At 46.9% G+C, this 17,409-nt stretch overlaps 1 protein-coding gene across 1 annotated transcript; it reads right to left on the bottom strand.

Moving 5' to 3' along the window:
- Nucleotides 1-3,199: 3,199 nt before the first annotated feature.
- On the bottom strand, nt 3,200-7,195 carry LOC136538659 (uncharacterized). The gene is made up of 3 exons (XM_066530623.1): nt 7,039-7,195; nt 6,547-6,810; nt 3,200-3,537 (listed from the first exon to the last, which is right to left on the bottom strand). Exons 1-3 carry the CDS (start codon nt 7,073-7,075, stop codon nt 3,332-3,334), a joined length of 507 nt encoding a protein of 168 aa, XP_066386720.1. The 5' UTR covers nt 7,076-7,195; the 3' UTR covers nt 3,200-3,331.
- Nucleotides 7,196-17,409: the final 10,214 nt, after the last annotated feature.

Genomic DNA, 17,409 nt, shown 5'->3' with positions numbered 1-17,409 from the left:
TAAACAAATAAAATTAAGAAACTATAAAATTATCTATATCTCTATACTCATTTTTTAATACACTATAGCTCAAAAACATGTTTTAATAAATAACCATCCGTACTAGTTGACCTTGCTTATGTGATCATCTCGGCGAGCATTTCTCCACCGGACGGCACCGTACTTGGTCAAGGAAGAGCTCCGATTCTACGAGGAAGGGAACACGGTCTTCCACGACCGTTGTCGCTCTCCCTCGTAGAATCAAAGCTCCTCCTTGATGTCCGTTACCGCTCGATAGAGAACATGCTCGCCGAGCTGAACACGGTCCGCAAGTTCAACTAGTACGGATTTTCTATAATTTTCTAACTATTTTCTAAGTTTTTCATTTCATAAAAAGTTAAAATAAAAAGTACGGTGATTGACAGACTACTGCGACGATATCGGGACATGTGAATAAATAACCATCCGTACTAGTTGAACTTGCTTACGTGATCATCTCGGTGAGCATTTCTCCACCGGACGGCACCGTACTTGCCACGGAAGAACTCCGATTCTACGAGGAAGGGAACATGGTCTTCCACGACCGTTGCCGCTCTCCCTCGTAGAATCAAAGCTCCTCCTTGACGTCCGTTACCGCTCGGCAGAGAACATGGTCGCCGAGATGAACACGGTCCGCAAGTTCAACTAGCTACTTTAACCTTCTTTCATGTAAATATGCAAGCTTGAAGTGATTTTGAGCTCAAATTGCTTACAAATGAAAAAAACCACAATAAAGAACCATATATATATAGTGAACAAAATGAGATAAGACAATGGTGAAAAATGAGAGTATGAGATTGGTAACCTTTACAACTGAAGAATCGACGGAGAAATCAAAGAAATCGACGGAGGAATCGAAAAATGGATGGAGGAATAATGGAGGGAGGGAGGAAGCAAGATCACTACTACAGTGAGCTTCAAAATGTGCTGAGCTCGGGCTCGGGGAGGAAGAAGACGGCCGGGATATAAAGGGGGACCTTTAGTCCTAGTTGGAGTTAGTCCCGGTTGGTGGCTCCAACCGGGACTAAAGGTAACTTTTCAACCCCGGGCGCAGCCACGGCCCGGGAGTAGACCTTTACTCCCGGTTGGAGCCACCAACCGGGAGTAAAAGTATACCTTTAGTCCCGGTTGGTGGCTCCAACCGGGACTAAAGGTCCCTGCCACCTCTGTCTGGCGCAGTAGCCGTTGGGCAGGGACCTTTAGTCCCGGTTGGAGCCACCAACCGGGACTAAAGGTATCTCTAGTCCCGGGCGCAAAAAATTTCGAGACTAAAGTCCATTTTGACCGAAGATCAAAGGTCTATTCTCTACTGGTGTGAGAAATATGATGCTTTCAGCCTTACAGGCGGGAGGGTATGCCCTGGTATGACGCTGGGACTAGCCAATTATTAACATATGGAGTTGGTGCTCGCTAGTCTTGTTTTTTTTTTTTTTTTTTGTTTACTTTGATTGAGAGCAGCCCGGTGAACCCAAGCCTGAAGAACTCGACATGAGAGTCCTTTGGTATAACAGTAAGAAGGCAGTGCTCTGGCTCATTTTTTTTAAAGTAAATGGGCTCTGGCTCATGCCCAAACCTCACATTAGTTTCGTGTAAGTATCAAATTAACTAGTTCTTCTGTGCTCTAAAAAATAACTAGAACTATACATGTTTTCAGATAGTTTTTTTAATCAATAACGCCAAGTTGCTTGATTTGTGACGATTAAGAGTCCGTAAGATTATAAATTATTGTATGTGTTCGTACTAGAAGACCGAAAAAAGCTTGAATTACAATATATTGTAAAATGCGCAATAACTCTCCCTCTGTTCTACCATACATGTTCATGATCTCGGAAGAAAACATTCCAGAACCCTTGTCCATTGAGGATATACGAAGAGTGAAACAAGTATTTTTACCCCTAATTAAATACTTCGATAGAAAAAAAAAATGCTTGTACTATTTCATTAAATAGGGGTATGGATGATCATTTCACATTATTTTTCACTAAAAGTTAAACCAAAATTTTCTTGGTTTATGCACATGGTGTACCATGGACAAGTACTGTAAAACAGAGAAAAGTATTGATTAGTTGTAATCTTTTACCCTGGCGCTACCCAAGTAAAATGCCTATAAATAAAGTGGTTGTGATTGAATCTCGTTGTCTACGGCGATACAAAGTGGGGTCGCCCAAATAACCCATACCTAAACGCCACCTACAACTTAATATGGAGGTACCTGAAAATAACTTTCATGTTTCCCTAAAATACATTAATGAGTAGTTATTCGGATGCCCTAACTCTTCGGTAGGAGATATAGGTCTTTATAAGGAAATGCCATTGAACCAAAAAAAAATACTCAAGGGCATTCTTGCCTGGTAGATCATGCTAGCTAGGAGACATGTCCTTATGAGAGTGCATTGCAAAGAACTAGGCATATTACAATGTAACATATAGTCATGTAGGCAAGGGAGGCATTTGGAACCACAATATTTGGGCAAACTCTGGTTCACTCTCTATCAACAATGTATCGGGTGCTGAGATGGGCAGTTGAGCTGTGCTTGCAGTGGTACATAGGTCGAGGGGTTCAATGCAAGATATCCTGGGTATCAGAACCTCTATGCTTGGATCTGACTGTCGTTTCACCATCCTATAGGTCCTGTTTGGTATAGCTTAGCTGGAAAGTGCTTCCCAGATAAGCTGCACAAATAAAGTAAAAGCGGTGGTCAAAATAAGCTGTTTGATTTAGCTTCTGCTTTTTAGTACATATGAGAGCAGTGAGAATAAACGTGGCCAAAATAAGCTACAAAAAAGCATCCTATTTGACTGTTGGTTTCAGCTTACTTTGGCCATAAGTAGCTTATAAGCTGTACCAAACAGGCCCATAGTCGAGAACGTTAGAAATCAATCCAATAGTCAAGAACATTAGGTAAATGCTGTGTGCATCATAAATTTGATGCCTTCGTGCCTTCCACATATGTTGCGGATACCACAAGAATATTGCTTAGTATTCAGGGACACTCGTCTGGTAGTTTCTTCTGTGTTCTTGAACGCTAAGCCTAGTAGGAGAATGCAAAGAAGAGAACTAGGTATATTACAACGCAACATGTAGGCATAGGCCACAGCATTTTAGTAAGCTCTTCTTGACTCTGCGGCCTCAACATAACATGAAAAAAAAAAAAGAGAACCCCATAAAAATCCCAGGTCCAGTGTGAAATAGGATTCTTTCAGCTAAGCAAACAGCATTCGTTAGTCATATTGTAGCCACGCTGCTGACAAACATATATTTGACAAATGGGCACCAATGTAGCACATATGTTATGAAGTTGATATCCGATTCTTAAGAACTTTGTTTCACAGCCTGAGCCTCTGCGGCAGCCATGGGATCCGCTGTCTCTTCTTCTTTCTCGCCCTCCCTCTCTGCGGCCAGTTTCTCCCTGTGCAGCTTCTCTGCTGCCTGCATTGCTGCACGGTGCTCTGCCTGCAGCCGCTGCATCTCCTCTTCCTGCTGCTGCCTCTCGAACCAAGTGTCCGCATCGGCCCAAACTGAACACAAATAAAACATACTTGTGAGCAACAAGGTTATGGGTTGCTAGCAATCAATGCTGACAAAACACTCAGATGAAGCTTAAACCCCCCCATACCAGTCATTTTCTAAATGTCTACAAGCTCAAAATAATTGAAGCATAGACAGCGAAGGGACAATCTAGCTATTCTGGATTTTCTTTTGGGTCTTACTAAGCAATAAGTAATACAACAGATCCACAAATAATGAAAAAAAATATGCAACTTTTTGGACAAGAGATAAAGAGAATCAACAGTACGTTTTTAATGCACTTTCAATTGGCTTGACTGGAAGTCAAGTGCTATTGCCAATTTACTATCATCTGAGCATAACAAATTTACAATGTTAAAATGAAAGTTTGTATAAAAATTTCAAGGGAATAATTACAATCATTCTACTAGGCAAGAGTTCATCAGACCATAAACTATAACAAATGCTTCTTCCGTGTTTTTTCTTTTTCAGTTGCAAGGGCCAAGGGATACAAACATTTATTTCAGCAGTTCGGAAGCCTAAACGTTACCATTGTCAGTTTTTTCTTCTCCCTTTGTTTATCAATATTATATACAGTAAGGGTACTCCCCAACCGATTTCACCAAAAATAATAACCACTAACTGATTTCACGCAGACAGCCCATTCTGCAATCAATATGGGGAATTCTAACAAATATGACATGTGTAAATGTGATTTTAGCTTTAGGACCAACAATGGTGTATAGGACAATAGAAAACTAAAAAATGTATAACCTGAAACCTGTCTTATCCCTACCCTCTTATGTCAATAAAGAACTGTCATTGTGTATTACTCTACGTTAGTTAAAACTCTGTTCCGCACTCATAACTCACTCTTTGTCAGACTGTATAAACTCTTTTTTTCTACTAAACTAATTTATTGAGCTACATGAAAAAATCAATGATATAGGCATCAGGTCAGGTCAGAACCTTGGTGCCAAATTATAGTTACTGACCCTGTAGAGATGATCGGTTCATCCGGTGAATGGTACAACATGTGGACCAATGGTTAAAGTAGGAGTTCAAAATATTATAGTTAAATACTTTTAAATTTGAAACCTGTAAATGTTTTCTTTATATGCAATTGTACTAACCTCAATATAGCTCAAAGCACGGACAGGATTGTCACCCAAATAAGAACAGTGGTAACAATTCATTGCTCAGATGGTTGTCACCCAATGTGGGCGCTAGGGCATGGACGGGTGAGGTTGCAAGTTCAATCCTCTAGACAGTATTACAGTAAACCATTGAGACATATTAAAAACACATTTTCCCCGGAGTTTTCCACTAAATGATCCTTTAGGTAAACAGAACCAGACCTGGCTCTGTATCAGACTATTTTCCAGTTGAACAAGCAAACCACCCTAGCGATATTGCAATCCAGAGCGTCACTTCATGTAATTTGAACTACACCTAAGTTAAGGTTCAGATAATGGAGCCCTGGCAGTAAAACAGCTGTCCTTACCTTGAGACAGCTTAGATTAGGATAGGGAGGATGATAATATGTCATGAGCAACCTACCCCAATCCATCCTGGGTCTCCAGATTGAAAAAAAAATGGTGTAATAAAGCAGCTTGAACAATAAACATAAGTGTATGCAAAACAATTTCCATTATCTACTAAAATCACTTCAGCAGTTCCAACAAATGCTATTGATCAAGGTAACATGCTGGCTCAACAGCTAGTCAACTAACCTATGTGGTTGGATAGGTCCTATTACTAGCTTCACCTCTAATGAAGGATAAGGTGATGAACAACAGCGGCAATGGCAACTGCATTATGTATGTGTATGTGTATTAACTTAACCGCTGATGGACGATAAGAAGATATCTAGGTTCCATTCTCTATGTGTATTCGGTGCTACTCTACTTTTATCTATGTACCTTTCTCTATGTGCGTTCTCTATGTACTTTTGAATTGAAAAGCAAAAAACCTAAGCTGATTGGATTACTAGAGAACACCAATGAACTGCCGCACCATGGAAACCATAAACTGCATTACTATTAGCACACTGTAATGTAATGAAGATAAAACCTCACAACTCTGAACTATCTTCCTAATTATCATATAGCACAGAAGTATTTCTTTCCTTCTGCAATGCTGGCCATAAGATGTAAACTGAAAAAAATGGAATATTCCAGACCATAACAGAGATTTTAACACAGTGGTTTGAACCAAGCCAAGTAGGGTTTTTACCACAAAACCAATTCTGATAACTACAAGGCCCTAAAAGTTACAAAGCACAAACAACTGTTTATCTGTTCATTGTTTCTAAGTACAAAACTTTATAAAAGAATGCTTAAAATCAACAAATCAAGATCTTATACACAAAGAACAGCCATCAACCACACTTGTTGACATTTGAACAATTGAGTTCAAGCACAAGGATCCATCTTGCTTGTGCATTTAGGAAGAGATTTTGTTATAGTCGGAGACAAAAGTGGCCACGTACGATAACATCCAAAAATCTGTAGAGCTGTACTGGTATATATCTTGCTTGCGCATAGAGATTTTGTTATAGTTGAAGACAGAAGTAGCCACATATATGAATAACATCCAAAAATCTGTAGAACTGTGCTGGTATATACGTGATGGAGCATTTATTTCAGCATTCACTTTTCACAAACATCCACATTTTCCCCCAGAAAACTACTGCGAGTCCCAATTTTATGCATTCTCACTTTTCAGTTCCAATTTTATGCATTCTCACTTTCCCCCCAAGAACGCAGCTATAAATTGTACTAATGCGACCCTAGTATTTATATTACCTAAAAATCATAAGCAATTTCCTCACCCTTAATGTTCCAACCGTGCTTTTGAACCGAATTACAAACAATTTTTTTGTGAAGAGTTATGGCAGTACTTGCCCTAATAAGTTAGTCAGGCAACCAAAACAATCAATCGAGCAGCTGCTAAGGCAGGGCACGACCAAGTGAGGAAGCAAAAGGAAGACGGTGAGAAAGAGGAAACGGAACGCTCACTTGGCTGGGCAGCCCATCCCTGCTCCCCTCCCTTGATGCGCTCGGGGAAGGCGTAGTTGACGGTGAGCACGCGGCCGAAGAGCTCGGCGCCGTCCATGTTGTCCATGGCAGCGGCGGCGTCCTCGCGCTCGAGGAAGGTGACGAAGCCGAAGGAGCGGTGCTTCTGCGTGGACTGGTCGAGCGGCGTCTTGACGTCCTTGACCTCGCCGAAGGGCACGAACGCGGCGTGCAGGATCTTCTCGTCCACCTCCTCCGCCAGCCCACCTGCGCCATCAATCAAGGTCGAGGAAGCTCGGATTAGTCCACGCGCACGGGGAATTCGTCCGTCCGTTGGACGACCCACGACCAAGGAAGTACAAGGTCCTGTCGTGGCCACGCCACGAGTATTCTTGCTGAGGAATTTCGTCGAGCAGGTGACGCGCGCGGCCACGAAGGTGGGGAGATTGGACAAGGTGACGCGCGCGCGCTTGGAGGAAGGGGAGGTGGGCTTACCGACGTAGAGGGTGTTCTTCTGCACGGGCTGGTTCATGTCTCCGGCGGCGAGGTAGGCTGGTGCGCCCGGAAGAGGGGACCGAGACAGGAAGACGGGGGTGTCTGGCTTGGGGTTTTGGCTTCTCTGCTCGCTGGACGGAGAAGGAACTGGAAGATCCGGACTGGGGGGTATTGTATACGGTATTTACTCTTTTTTTAGTCGACCACAACCTTACTAGTCATCTATATCTGTACCTACTTGTCGGGTACCGTAGAACAAGGTACCCCGAGCGTACATCAAAAGGATCACTTAAGTTCCATAAAAAATAAAGCTAGAAGGTAAGCCATAGGCTCATCACCGGCCACGTCCGAGCCCAACAAGCTCTCCGCTTCGTCTCGAGCCTCGCACAGGAGGTCTCGGCGTCCTGGCGCAATCTCCGCCTCGCGCGAGGCCTCTCACGGAAGGCCTCGGCAAGGAGTCCAATCTCCGTCTCGCGCGAGGCCTCGTTCTCCGTATCGCTCGAGGCCGGCTTGTCCATAGCCCGTCACCCCCGCCTCGACCGATCTTCCCGACAGCACGTCATGTCCCATTAATACGTCAACCACTCCCGCAATCTCAGCCGGACGATGGCTTGACACCGCGGAATGGCCGACGGGACGTGAGGTCGCGTCAGCGCCATACCAGCTAAGACAGGGCACGGCTGGGATTATCGGTCACTGTATCTCGACGTTGTGCCCGCGATCAGCGCCCGCACTACACTGTGCCCCGCGATCCCCGCCTCGAAAACAACACGACATGGGCAACCTCGCCTGGGTCATCATCGCCTCCGAACCGGCACACCAGATCAATCGCTCCCTCCAGGCCTCGGCACTCTGTACCAGGGTCTCGGCCATCTCGGGATTCACGTCTGCCGAGACCCCCCACCGCGATTCGGCCTCGGCACCGACCGAGCCTCGGCCTCGCGCACAGTCAATCCACAGCGATCCGCACCCTGACCGCCGCACCCGCTCCGAGGCAGCCCAGGAGCTCCCACGACGCACAGGGTCGGATGTGACCAGCACGTCGCCCCAGCGCTCCAAGGACGGACCACTCCGACGACCGCGCCGCCACAGGAACGGGCTACAGGGCCCGGACACGCCGCCTCTGTTCACATGACACCGTATAGTTAGCACATGTACCGTCCTTGTCCTCCCTTCAGGCTATAAAAGGAGAGGACTTGGGCCATTTTAGGGGGGGAGGACTCACAGAGAAGAACGCCCTGTAACACACACATCCCAGCCGCCTGAGAGCAACGTCTCAAGCAGCCCACACCGCACCTCACCGAGACTTGGGACTAACTCCCTCTCTCACCTAGCTTGTAACCCCCTACAACAAGCATTTCGGTGCGAGGAATACAAGATCAACCTCCCGGACTGGACGTAGGGCCCGAATTGCCCGAACCAGTATAAACCTTGTGTCTCTTTGCATCACCATCTAGAATTGGGAACACGCAGGATAAATTTACTAGTTGGTTGAGGACCCCCTGGTCCGAAACACCGACAGTTGGTGCGCCAGGTAGGGGGTGTCTACGTGTCAGTTTCGTCATCCCAACAAGTTCCGGATGGTAGACCCCGTACGACCATTGCGTCTCGGCACGGTGGTTTGGTTTGGGAGCCTAGAGTTCATGTCTCTAGGGCATGAGTATGACATGGTACTTCTCACTCCTCGAGCCCCACCAACCGACGACGAAGTCACGCACCGACAGCCCAGGCGCAGACGGTGCCCGGGTGGCCGCTCTCGCCGCGCTCGCTAGGCACGACGCAAGCAAGATCACCCCGACGCTACGCGAATCCAGGGCGGCACGCCGCTCCCCGCCGATATCCTACGACCAGCTGTTGGCGTAGGGTCCCTAGCTAGGGACCTGTCTAGCCTAAGCTTGGACAAAGGAAAAACACCGGTGGCACACGGCGATGCCCAGTCATCAAGCTCTGCTCCACCACTCCCTGAGGAGCCAGTTCCGACGGAGCAAAGTCCGGCGGCGGCACCATCCCCATACCCCTTTGGGTTGAGAAATGCCGCCGCCTCTTATGCTTACGCTTACGCTGCCGCTCACGAGGATCCCTCAGGATGCCGCCAGCGCTTCGCTCTCGACCTAGACACCCACGCCGACTCCTCGGAGGAGGACGAGGCATGGCCCGGAGTGGATTTCTCTGGACTCCACGACCCTGGAGCTATGCGCCATTTCTTGGCCGCAAGCGACTACTGCTTCGGCTACTCCGACTCCGACGATGAGGGCACCTACGACCCCGCTCGCGAGTGTTTTCACGTCGGGCTCGGGATGCCAAGGGCGGGCGAGGAAGACGAGGGGGCGGGTAGCCGTTCCCCGCTTCGCCCGGGTACAGGCGCCGCCACACCTCCGCGCATTGTCCTGTCGGCAGCACAGAATGAGAACCCCGCTCTTGCGCGACCTCAATGTCCAGACCTGGAATAGCTCCGTGAGCTCTAGGCCAAGGTCGAACAAGACCGACTTCTTCTGCAGCAGCTCCGAGACTCTCTCGAACAGGAGCAGCGAGGTCGCGGCGAAGGCGGAGGAGCCTGATGGAGGGCCCGCGATGTGCATCACCGCATCCACGACGACGAAGAGAGCGAGCAACCCCCAGTCTTCAATCGCGCTAGCCAGAACGTCGCAGATGCGGCAATGCTGGTCTGCGCGATGCCCGAGCCTTCTACCACGGAGGGGTGGCGGGTCCGCGGTGAGCTCAGGGAGCTCCTAGAAACCGCCGCAGTGCAGCAGGCCGAGAGTTTCGCCTCCCAACGGCACGGGGGCGCCTCGAACCTGCCCGCAACACCGCCTCGGCAGGATAGGGAAGCCTCGGTTCGTCCTGAGCCTGCTCGAGCACCGATAGCCCACAGGGTCCCCTTGCTTCTTGATCGCCTCAGCAATCGACGTGAGGTGTAGGGAGACCATGAGGTAGTCAGCAGGCGACGACGCCACGACAACAAGGGGCCCGCCCGGGGCTACCACCCACACCGAGGCGGCCGCTATGACAGCGAGGAGGACCGTAGTCCTTCTCCTAAACCGCTAGGCCCTTGGGTCTTCAGCAGAGCCATCCGCGCTGCTCTTTTCCCGGCCCAGTTTCGGCAACCAGCCAATCTCGCGAAGTATAGCGGCGAGACCAACCCCGAACTCTGGCTTGCCGATTACCGCCTGGCCTGCCAGCTAGGTAGCGCGGACGATGACCTGCTCATCATCCGCAACCTCCCCTTGCTCTTGTCAGACTCGGTGCGAGCCTAGCTCGAGCACCTTCCTCCCTCACAAATCCACGACTGGCGCGACTTGGTTAGGATCTTCGTCGGGAACTTCTAGGGCACATACGTGTGCCCTGGGAACTCCTAGGATCTTAAAAGCTGTCGTCGGAAACCGGACGAGTCTCTCCGAGACTTCATCCGGCGCTTCTCCAAACAGTGCACCGAGTTGCCTAGCGTTGGTGACTCGGAGATCGTTCAGGCTTTCCTCTCTGGCACCACCTGCTGAGACTTGGTTCGAGAGTTAGGACGGAACGTGCCGCGCTCAGCTACCGCGCTCCTCGACATCACCACCAACTTCGCCTCGGGCGAAGAGGCTGTTGGAGCCATCTTCCCCGACAGCGATGCCAAGGGTAAGCAGAGGGATGAGGCCCCCGAGGCCTCAGCCTCCCACCTCCCCAAGAGAAAGAAAAAGGGGCGCCTGGGGAAGCAGGAGGTCCTGGAGGCCGATCTGGTCGCGGCCGCGGAGCGCAAGAATCCCCGAGGCCTCAAAGGCCCTAGGCCTTTCGATGACATGCTCAAGAAACCCTGCCCTTACCACCAAGGCCCGGTCAAGCACGCCCTCGAGGATTGCTCCATGCTGCGGTGTTACAACGCCAGGCTCGGGCACCCTGACGACAACGCCAAGCAGAAGGGCCCCGGCGACCGGGACGATGACAAGGACGATGGGTTCCCCGAGGTACGCAACACCTTCATGATCTTCAGTGGACCCTCGGCGTGCCTTACGGCACGACAGCGGAAGAGGGAACACCGAGAAGTCTTCTCGGTCAAGGTGGCCACCCCCCGGTACCTCGACTGGTCTTGGAAGGTGATCACCTTTGATCGAGACGACCACCCCGACCATGTTCCGAATCCTGGGCAGTACCCACTGGTTGTCGACCCGATCATTGGCAACACCCGACTCTCCAAGGTGTTGATGGATGGAGGCAGCGGCCTCAATATCCTATACATCAACACTCTGGAGCTCCTAGAAATCGACCGGTCGAGGCTTCGAGGCGACATCGCACCATTCCACGGCATCGTGCCAGGGAAGCGTACGTGACCCCTCGGGCGCATCGACCTTCTCTGTGACAGAACCGCCCAATTTATACAAGATCAAGTACGGCTGTCCCCGCTTAACAAATTGAATTACGTAAGTAAACATTTGTAAATTACTGGGAGACTTATAATGCTCCGGGGCTTGCCTGGGATCCGACACAAGTCAGTTCAGTTAGCTTGCACCGATTTGGTGACATCTTCGGTCCTAGCACTTGCTTAGTCCTTCCATCTTCGAGATAGATCCACCAAACACCGTCTTTGGGTTTGACTCCACATCACATCCTTCACGTGGTTCATCTAGCGTACCTAAATGAGATGCAAGATGCATGTGTATGAATACATGGAAGTGCAATAGACAATGCATCGCATGCAGTAAGTAAGACAAGCACAAGGTTACGTTAACATGCACAAGCACTTCGCATTGCTTACTTTAAATATCACACAATTTATCATGCCACGATAGCAAAGAAGATGACAACACCAAGCATGACACAAGTTTCCCAAGATCTCAGGTACTCTAACTCAACCATCATCAAAGGTATGAGCCACACTTAGCAATATACAAGCAAACAACTATAATTGGAATCTGTGAATTTCTGGACATGCAAACAACAGCTACAAGATTTAGCTATAACTGGAGTTACGCAAATCCAAATGACTTGAAAGAAGACATTCTGGAAAGCTTATGAAGTTATCTACAATTCATATTTAATCATCTTAGCATGATTCTCAAGTTAACTAAGTCAAATATACCCATTTACATAAACTAGTCTAAACAAGACAGAGAGTAATCAATTCTGTAACCCAACTTTAAACAGGCATAACTCACAAACTACTTGGCCAAATACCACCAAATTTTAACAGAATCTAGATACATGAATTATCTACAACTTTGTTATTATCACCAAAAACTCATTCAAATCCTAACTAGATCAAACACTAGTATCTTTCAGATCTGCTCAGAATAAAATCAAAACTTGCTAGAAGACTTAAAAGTCATGTAACTCCTAAACTATCAGGCCTATGGTATTACAATTTGAACACAAGCAAGATTATGAAATTTGCTACAACTTTTGTATTCCCTACCACCATAGAAAACATCATTTACACCACGAAAATAATTGCACAAGCAAAACTGCAAATCCAGCCCAACAGCAGTGGTATAGAAAACGGATAGCATCATCAGAGAAGCATAACTGGAGTTCTAGACCCCCAACAAACATGAAACATAACTTTTTGAAAAGCTTAGGAAGTTACCTACAACTTTCTTATTCTCATATTAAGATGATTCTACAGTTAGAAGGGTCAATTAATCCAATAATTGCACCTCTGTCCAAAACATAGACAGAAACTGACATGCCACTTTAAACATCTATAAATGGAGTTATACATGTCCAATAAATGTGGTTCTGCACTCTTTAGAAAGCTTAGAAAATTCTAAACAACTTTGTTGTAAACACCTAAAGCTAATTCTACTACTAAGAAGGCCCCACAGTAAGAACAAGGAAACCCTGTCTGGGTTTGGGCAGAAACAGCCACAGAGATTTAAGCAAGTATAACTCAAGATCTACTTAACCAAAAATCATGATATTTACTTTTTTGAAAATATTAATAAAAGTACTACAACTCATGTATTTTCATAAAGTCATGATTCATAACTTAACTAAGCCAATTAATTCAAACATGCAGTCCTATTCAGAATAGGAGCAAATCAAAATAGGGCATTTGTTATTTTTATAACTCTTAAACTATCAAGCCTAAAATATTGAAATTTTTACCAGACATCAAGAATAACCTTAGTAGCACTCCACAAAAATTTCACAATTATTTGAGCACAACAACTGCAGTTATAAAAAAAACAAATAAGACTAGCATTTAAACCCTAACTGCACAAATCCATTTTTACAGCTAAAACTTTAAACTAAAACCTGACATTTATAGATCTAGTGCATAGAGAATTTCACAAGGATTCCAAAAAGTCCTCATTTACTATTTTATGAATTTTCTACGATTTACTATGAATTTCCAAAGTTTCACCCGATTTACAACAAATAGGTCCCTCGAGGCACTATTCACTTGAGTCAATGACATTGCATTTAGGCCCTTCCCTTTAGTCGAATTTGAGGACGAAGTCCCCCACGCAAACTGGAACAGAGGAGGTGGTCGGCTCGTGATTCTCGGCCGGCAGGGTAGCGTCGGCGGCGAGCGACAGGGCCGCGGTAAGGCCCTGACCTGCGCGCACCCGCTCAGGGCTTCGGCTCAGCCCCGGGCGTCCCATGGTGGCCCAGCCACGCGAGGGTGCCGGCGCCGTGGTGGCCATGCCGACGGCGGTAGCTCCCTGGCGGAAATAGCCGCGACGAGCGCATGCGAGGGAGGGAGGGAGGCAATGCGAAGACAGTGGAAGCGCTGGCTCGGCGCGAGGAGGCAGGAGGAGGCGGAAACGGAAGCGGCGGCCGGAGCTCCATGGGTGGCCATGGCGGGCGCGCGCCCTGGAGCTCGGCAGAGGCAAGGGTGGGCGAGCGAGAGGCGAGAGCGAGTGCGGGAGAGGCACCAAGTGAGCCTGGGGCGGCTCCCCTTCGACGCCAGCATGCTGGGACACGCGGCCGGGCGGTGGGGCGCTCAATTCGCGCATGGCCGCCACGCCCTGGGCAGGTGTTACCCATTCGGGCATTTCCACGAGCACGTGGCGGGTGACGAACGGGGCATGGCGGGCGGCGCTTTGGGCTGGATCTGGGCCGAATACGAAGATCGAAGCCCGCACGAAGCTCTACGTTTTCTATTAAGGGTGCCAAGTCATTTGAGTTGTAGATCAGCGGTTAATCAAGTCCAAAGTTGACACTGTCAACGTGTTGACAGCGGTTAAGTAAACGCAAAAATTGATCATCCAACCAAAGTCAAACTGGTGCTATCTTTTTGCACGCTCTTCTCCACAACGTATACTCCAACTTTTATCTTTGGACCAAATCGAGTTGCTTAACAAATTTCGGAGAACGCGAGACGCCAATGCCGATGTCGATGAAGTCCTAGACTTAGAATTCTAAGTGCTGAAATCAGTAGCAGGTTCCAACTTTGAGCCACTGCTAGACTTGGTTCCGAGCCGATCCATGGTGTACTCCAAAAACAAAGTTTGTTGTGCGCGAACCAAGCAACAACTTTCATTAAAGGTTCTTAGACTGGTTCGGCCTGATTAGGAAGACACAAAGCTCCAAACTAGGGTACCCGAACAAAAACGTCAGTTAGGACTTAGGCAAAAATCTTGGGCTCCAAATCAGCACTTTATTGAATCTTGTGAGCTCTGTTTGACTAGGTTATGGACCAAACTAGCTCTTGACCCTTAAACAAAGTTTGTTCTACTCCACTCAAACTTCAACTTTTATTTAGGTTCCACTGCCATGCAAACACTCTAAGCCATAGTTCAAACTAAGTCAAAGTAGCATCACGATAAAGCTTAAATTACCATTTTTGATCTATTAGAGCATTTTCTGGCCACTTGTTCAACATGAACCCTTCATAACTTTTATTCACAAGTGTAAGTAGAGTTGTTTGAGCAAGGTTGAAATGTTTGTTCGTCATTACATGTTCTTATTCACCTAATAAAGTAATTCAGGCGAGGACATAACTTGTCATTTCATGTGATTCCTTGCTTCCAAACTTCATGAAACTTTTCCAGTGATCAATATAGATGGATGTTGATGCAAGACACATGAAACAAGTACATCCAGCATTACTCAAACCTACCTTTTAGAAAGGGCAGCAGGTAAGCAATGGTGCATGGTCCAAGTTTAAGTGGTGGCTCATTTTCATATGTTTGACCTAACATCTCCATCATCACTTAATCTGTCATGTTTGAGCTCAAACCCATTGCCTACTGGTGACAAACATCTGGGGTGTTACAGCCCTCCCCCCTTAAAGGAATCGCGTCTCGAGATTCGGTGCGAAAGACTTTTAAGGGAAGAGAAACTTGTCATCCAGTTTCCAACATCAGTGATAGCATTAGGCTACTTAAATTTGGAGTATCAGAGAGGCTAATTTGGTCACGACACTTTCTAATACTTGCTCTTCGTCGTAAGCTGTTGTCTGAAGAATTTTCTTCGTTGGCGCCCATAAAGCATTGTTACATTGGGAGGAATCCAAGATAGCACGGTCCTGTGTACTTCATCCTCGATGTACGAAGAGTGATACAAGCATAGACTAAATACTTGTAACATCTACTTCCCTAGTGGATATAGCACAGACCATATGGACTTTGCACTAGATCATAATCTCCTAAAGGATACTCGTTGCAATGGTTCCATGTGTGCAGTTCTCTTTCTCTGATAACAATATTGTATGGTCTGAGTCTGCCGAGTGAGCGGTAAACGTAATAGCTGACTCTGTTGGCCCAATGTTCTCGATGATCATTCTTTAGGGAGCCTTTGGATCTAAGTTGCAACAGTGATCTGGGTTGAATCTGATGCAACCTCTTGGGTAAAAACACCTGGAAGGTACCAAAGAACAAGTCTGGCTTGTAAATCCTTGCTGAAGAAGGATGACAGTGAGGTCTGGAAGGCAACAAAGGTTGTAGTTATTCACCATCCGGAGAAATAGTACACTATTAAGCAGGTTGAGCACAATTTGACTTTATGGTGCAGTGACGCAGTAAGTTGATTTGACTAACATTATAGCAAAACTAGCTTTGTTGAACTACATTGGACATTGAAGCCTCCTTTGTAATCCAACGAGAATGACATAAGTTGCTCACTAGATGATCGACGTCATTACAGGGACCGTTAAGTAGAGTCACTTGTCTACCATCTCTTGCAGTCTGTTATGGTTTATGTCAGTGACCTGTTCTTCAAAGGTGATCCTTTGGACGACTCCAGAAGGAAGTCCTATGGTTTCTAGTTCGACGTACAGATCTCTTGACATGATAAGGAGAGATAACCAAGGAAGAGCTCATATGAAAATAACACATCGGTGCAGTTCTGCAATGGATCATGACTAGAAACTTTGATACCAGCGCGTGCCGAGCAGCACAACCTTGTGGCTGCAGTCCACAGGATGCCCTCAGTTTCATCGCGGCACCGTAGATCACTAATCGTGGCACCATTACTGAACATACAACCCACAAGCATTCTCACGTAGCACAAATTTGGTTGCATAGGTGCAAGCATTATGCGAAGGAGGGATAGCAAACAAAGGTAGTCACAAGGTTAGAAGTCAACAAGTAGGGGATCCAAAGATCAAAACACAATGCGAGAGAGCATAGCCTAATTACCGAAGGCAACTAAGTAGGAGACTCTTGCTGAATTTCCATATACGCCTTGTGTCCACCAAGTGATTACCAGGTCAAGATTAACATGAGATTTGGTCTTGTCGAGTAGCAACATGAGATCAAGACTGATAAATATTCAGAGACTTGAAAGAGTTGGGGACAAAACAAATGAGATTCAAGGGACAAAGCCATTGCACTGACTAGGGATTCAGTTGATAAAGTAATGACAGGATCTGCGAGGAAAAGGTTCCAAAGCCAGAGTAGATAGCGATTAGTGTTGCACCAGATCATCTGTAGAAGAAGGAGCAATGAAGTCCGACAAGGATTTTTGAGCAGGGTCCTCCCACACAGGAGCGGGACAACCACGACACAAGCAAGCATTCAAGGGAACTTCGCTCAGGCCTAAGGTCAAGCCCAGGCATGGATAAAGTTCTTCGTAGCGCAACATTCACGACTAGCAACCACGTGTACAGGCTCAGGCTCCTAAGAGAGAACTTAATTGAAAACGACAACCATGAGATTACCAAAACTTGGATGTTGTTCTAGGATAGCGCTCTTCAACACTCATATGCTTTCCGAGGACAAAAGGAGTGACAGCTACGGCACTACCTAGATTACGAGCATCCGCACCTACATCCTGGTCTTAAGCAAGCATTTTGAAATACTCAATCTAATCAGCTTAAGTGACTATTACTAAACACAAAGCTCGCACCTAACAAGTAGTCACCTACAACAACACTTGCTACACATATCATGCAAAACATGGTGGTAAAGTATTGTTATCTTTTAATTCCTCTTTTTTTTGAGTAGGTGG

Source organism: Miscanthus floridulus, chromosome 2, assembly GCF_019320115.1.
Source record: "Miscanthus floridulus cultivar M001 chromosome 2, ASM1932011v1, whole genome shotgun sequence".
Classification (NCBI taxonomy): Eukaryota; Viridiplantae; Streptophyta; class Magnoliopsida; order Poales; family Poaceae; genus Miscanthus; species Miscanthus floridulus.
Note: the sequence above shows the minus strand (reverse complement) of the source record. Positions and strands in the feature narration are given on the sequence as shown.

Excerpts from the sequence above, each read along its gene's own strand:
- LOC136538659 (XM_066530623.1), bottom strand. The coding sequence starts at position 7,075 with ATGAACCAGCCCGTGCAGAAGAACACCCTCTACGTCG. Across the intron at positions 6,811-7,038 it reads GAAGAACACCCTCTACGTCG|GTGGGCTGGCGGAGGAGGTG; the intron begins GTAAGCCCACCT and ends TTGATGGCGCAG. Across the intron at positions 3,538-6,546 it reads GGGATGGGCTGCCCAGCCAA|TTTGGGCCGATGCGGACACT; the intron begins GTGAGCGTTCCG and ends ATTTGTGTTCAG.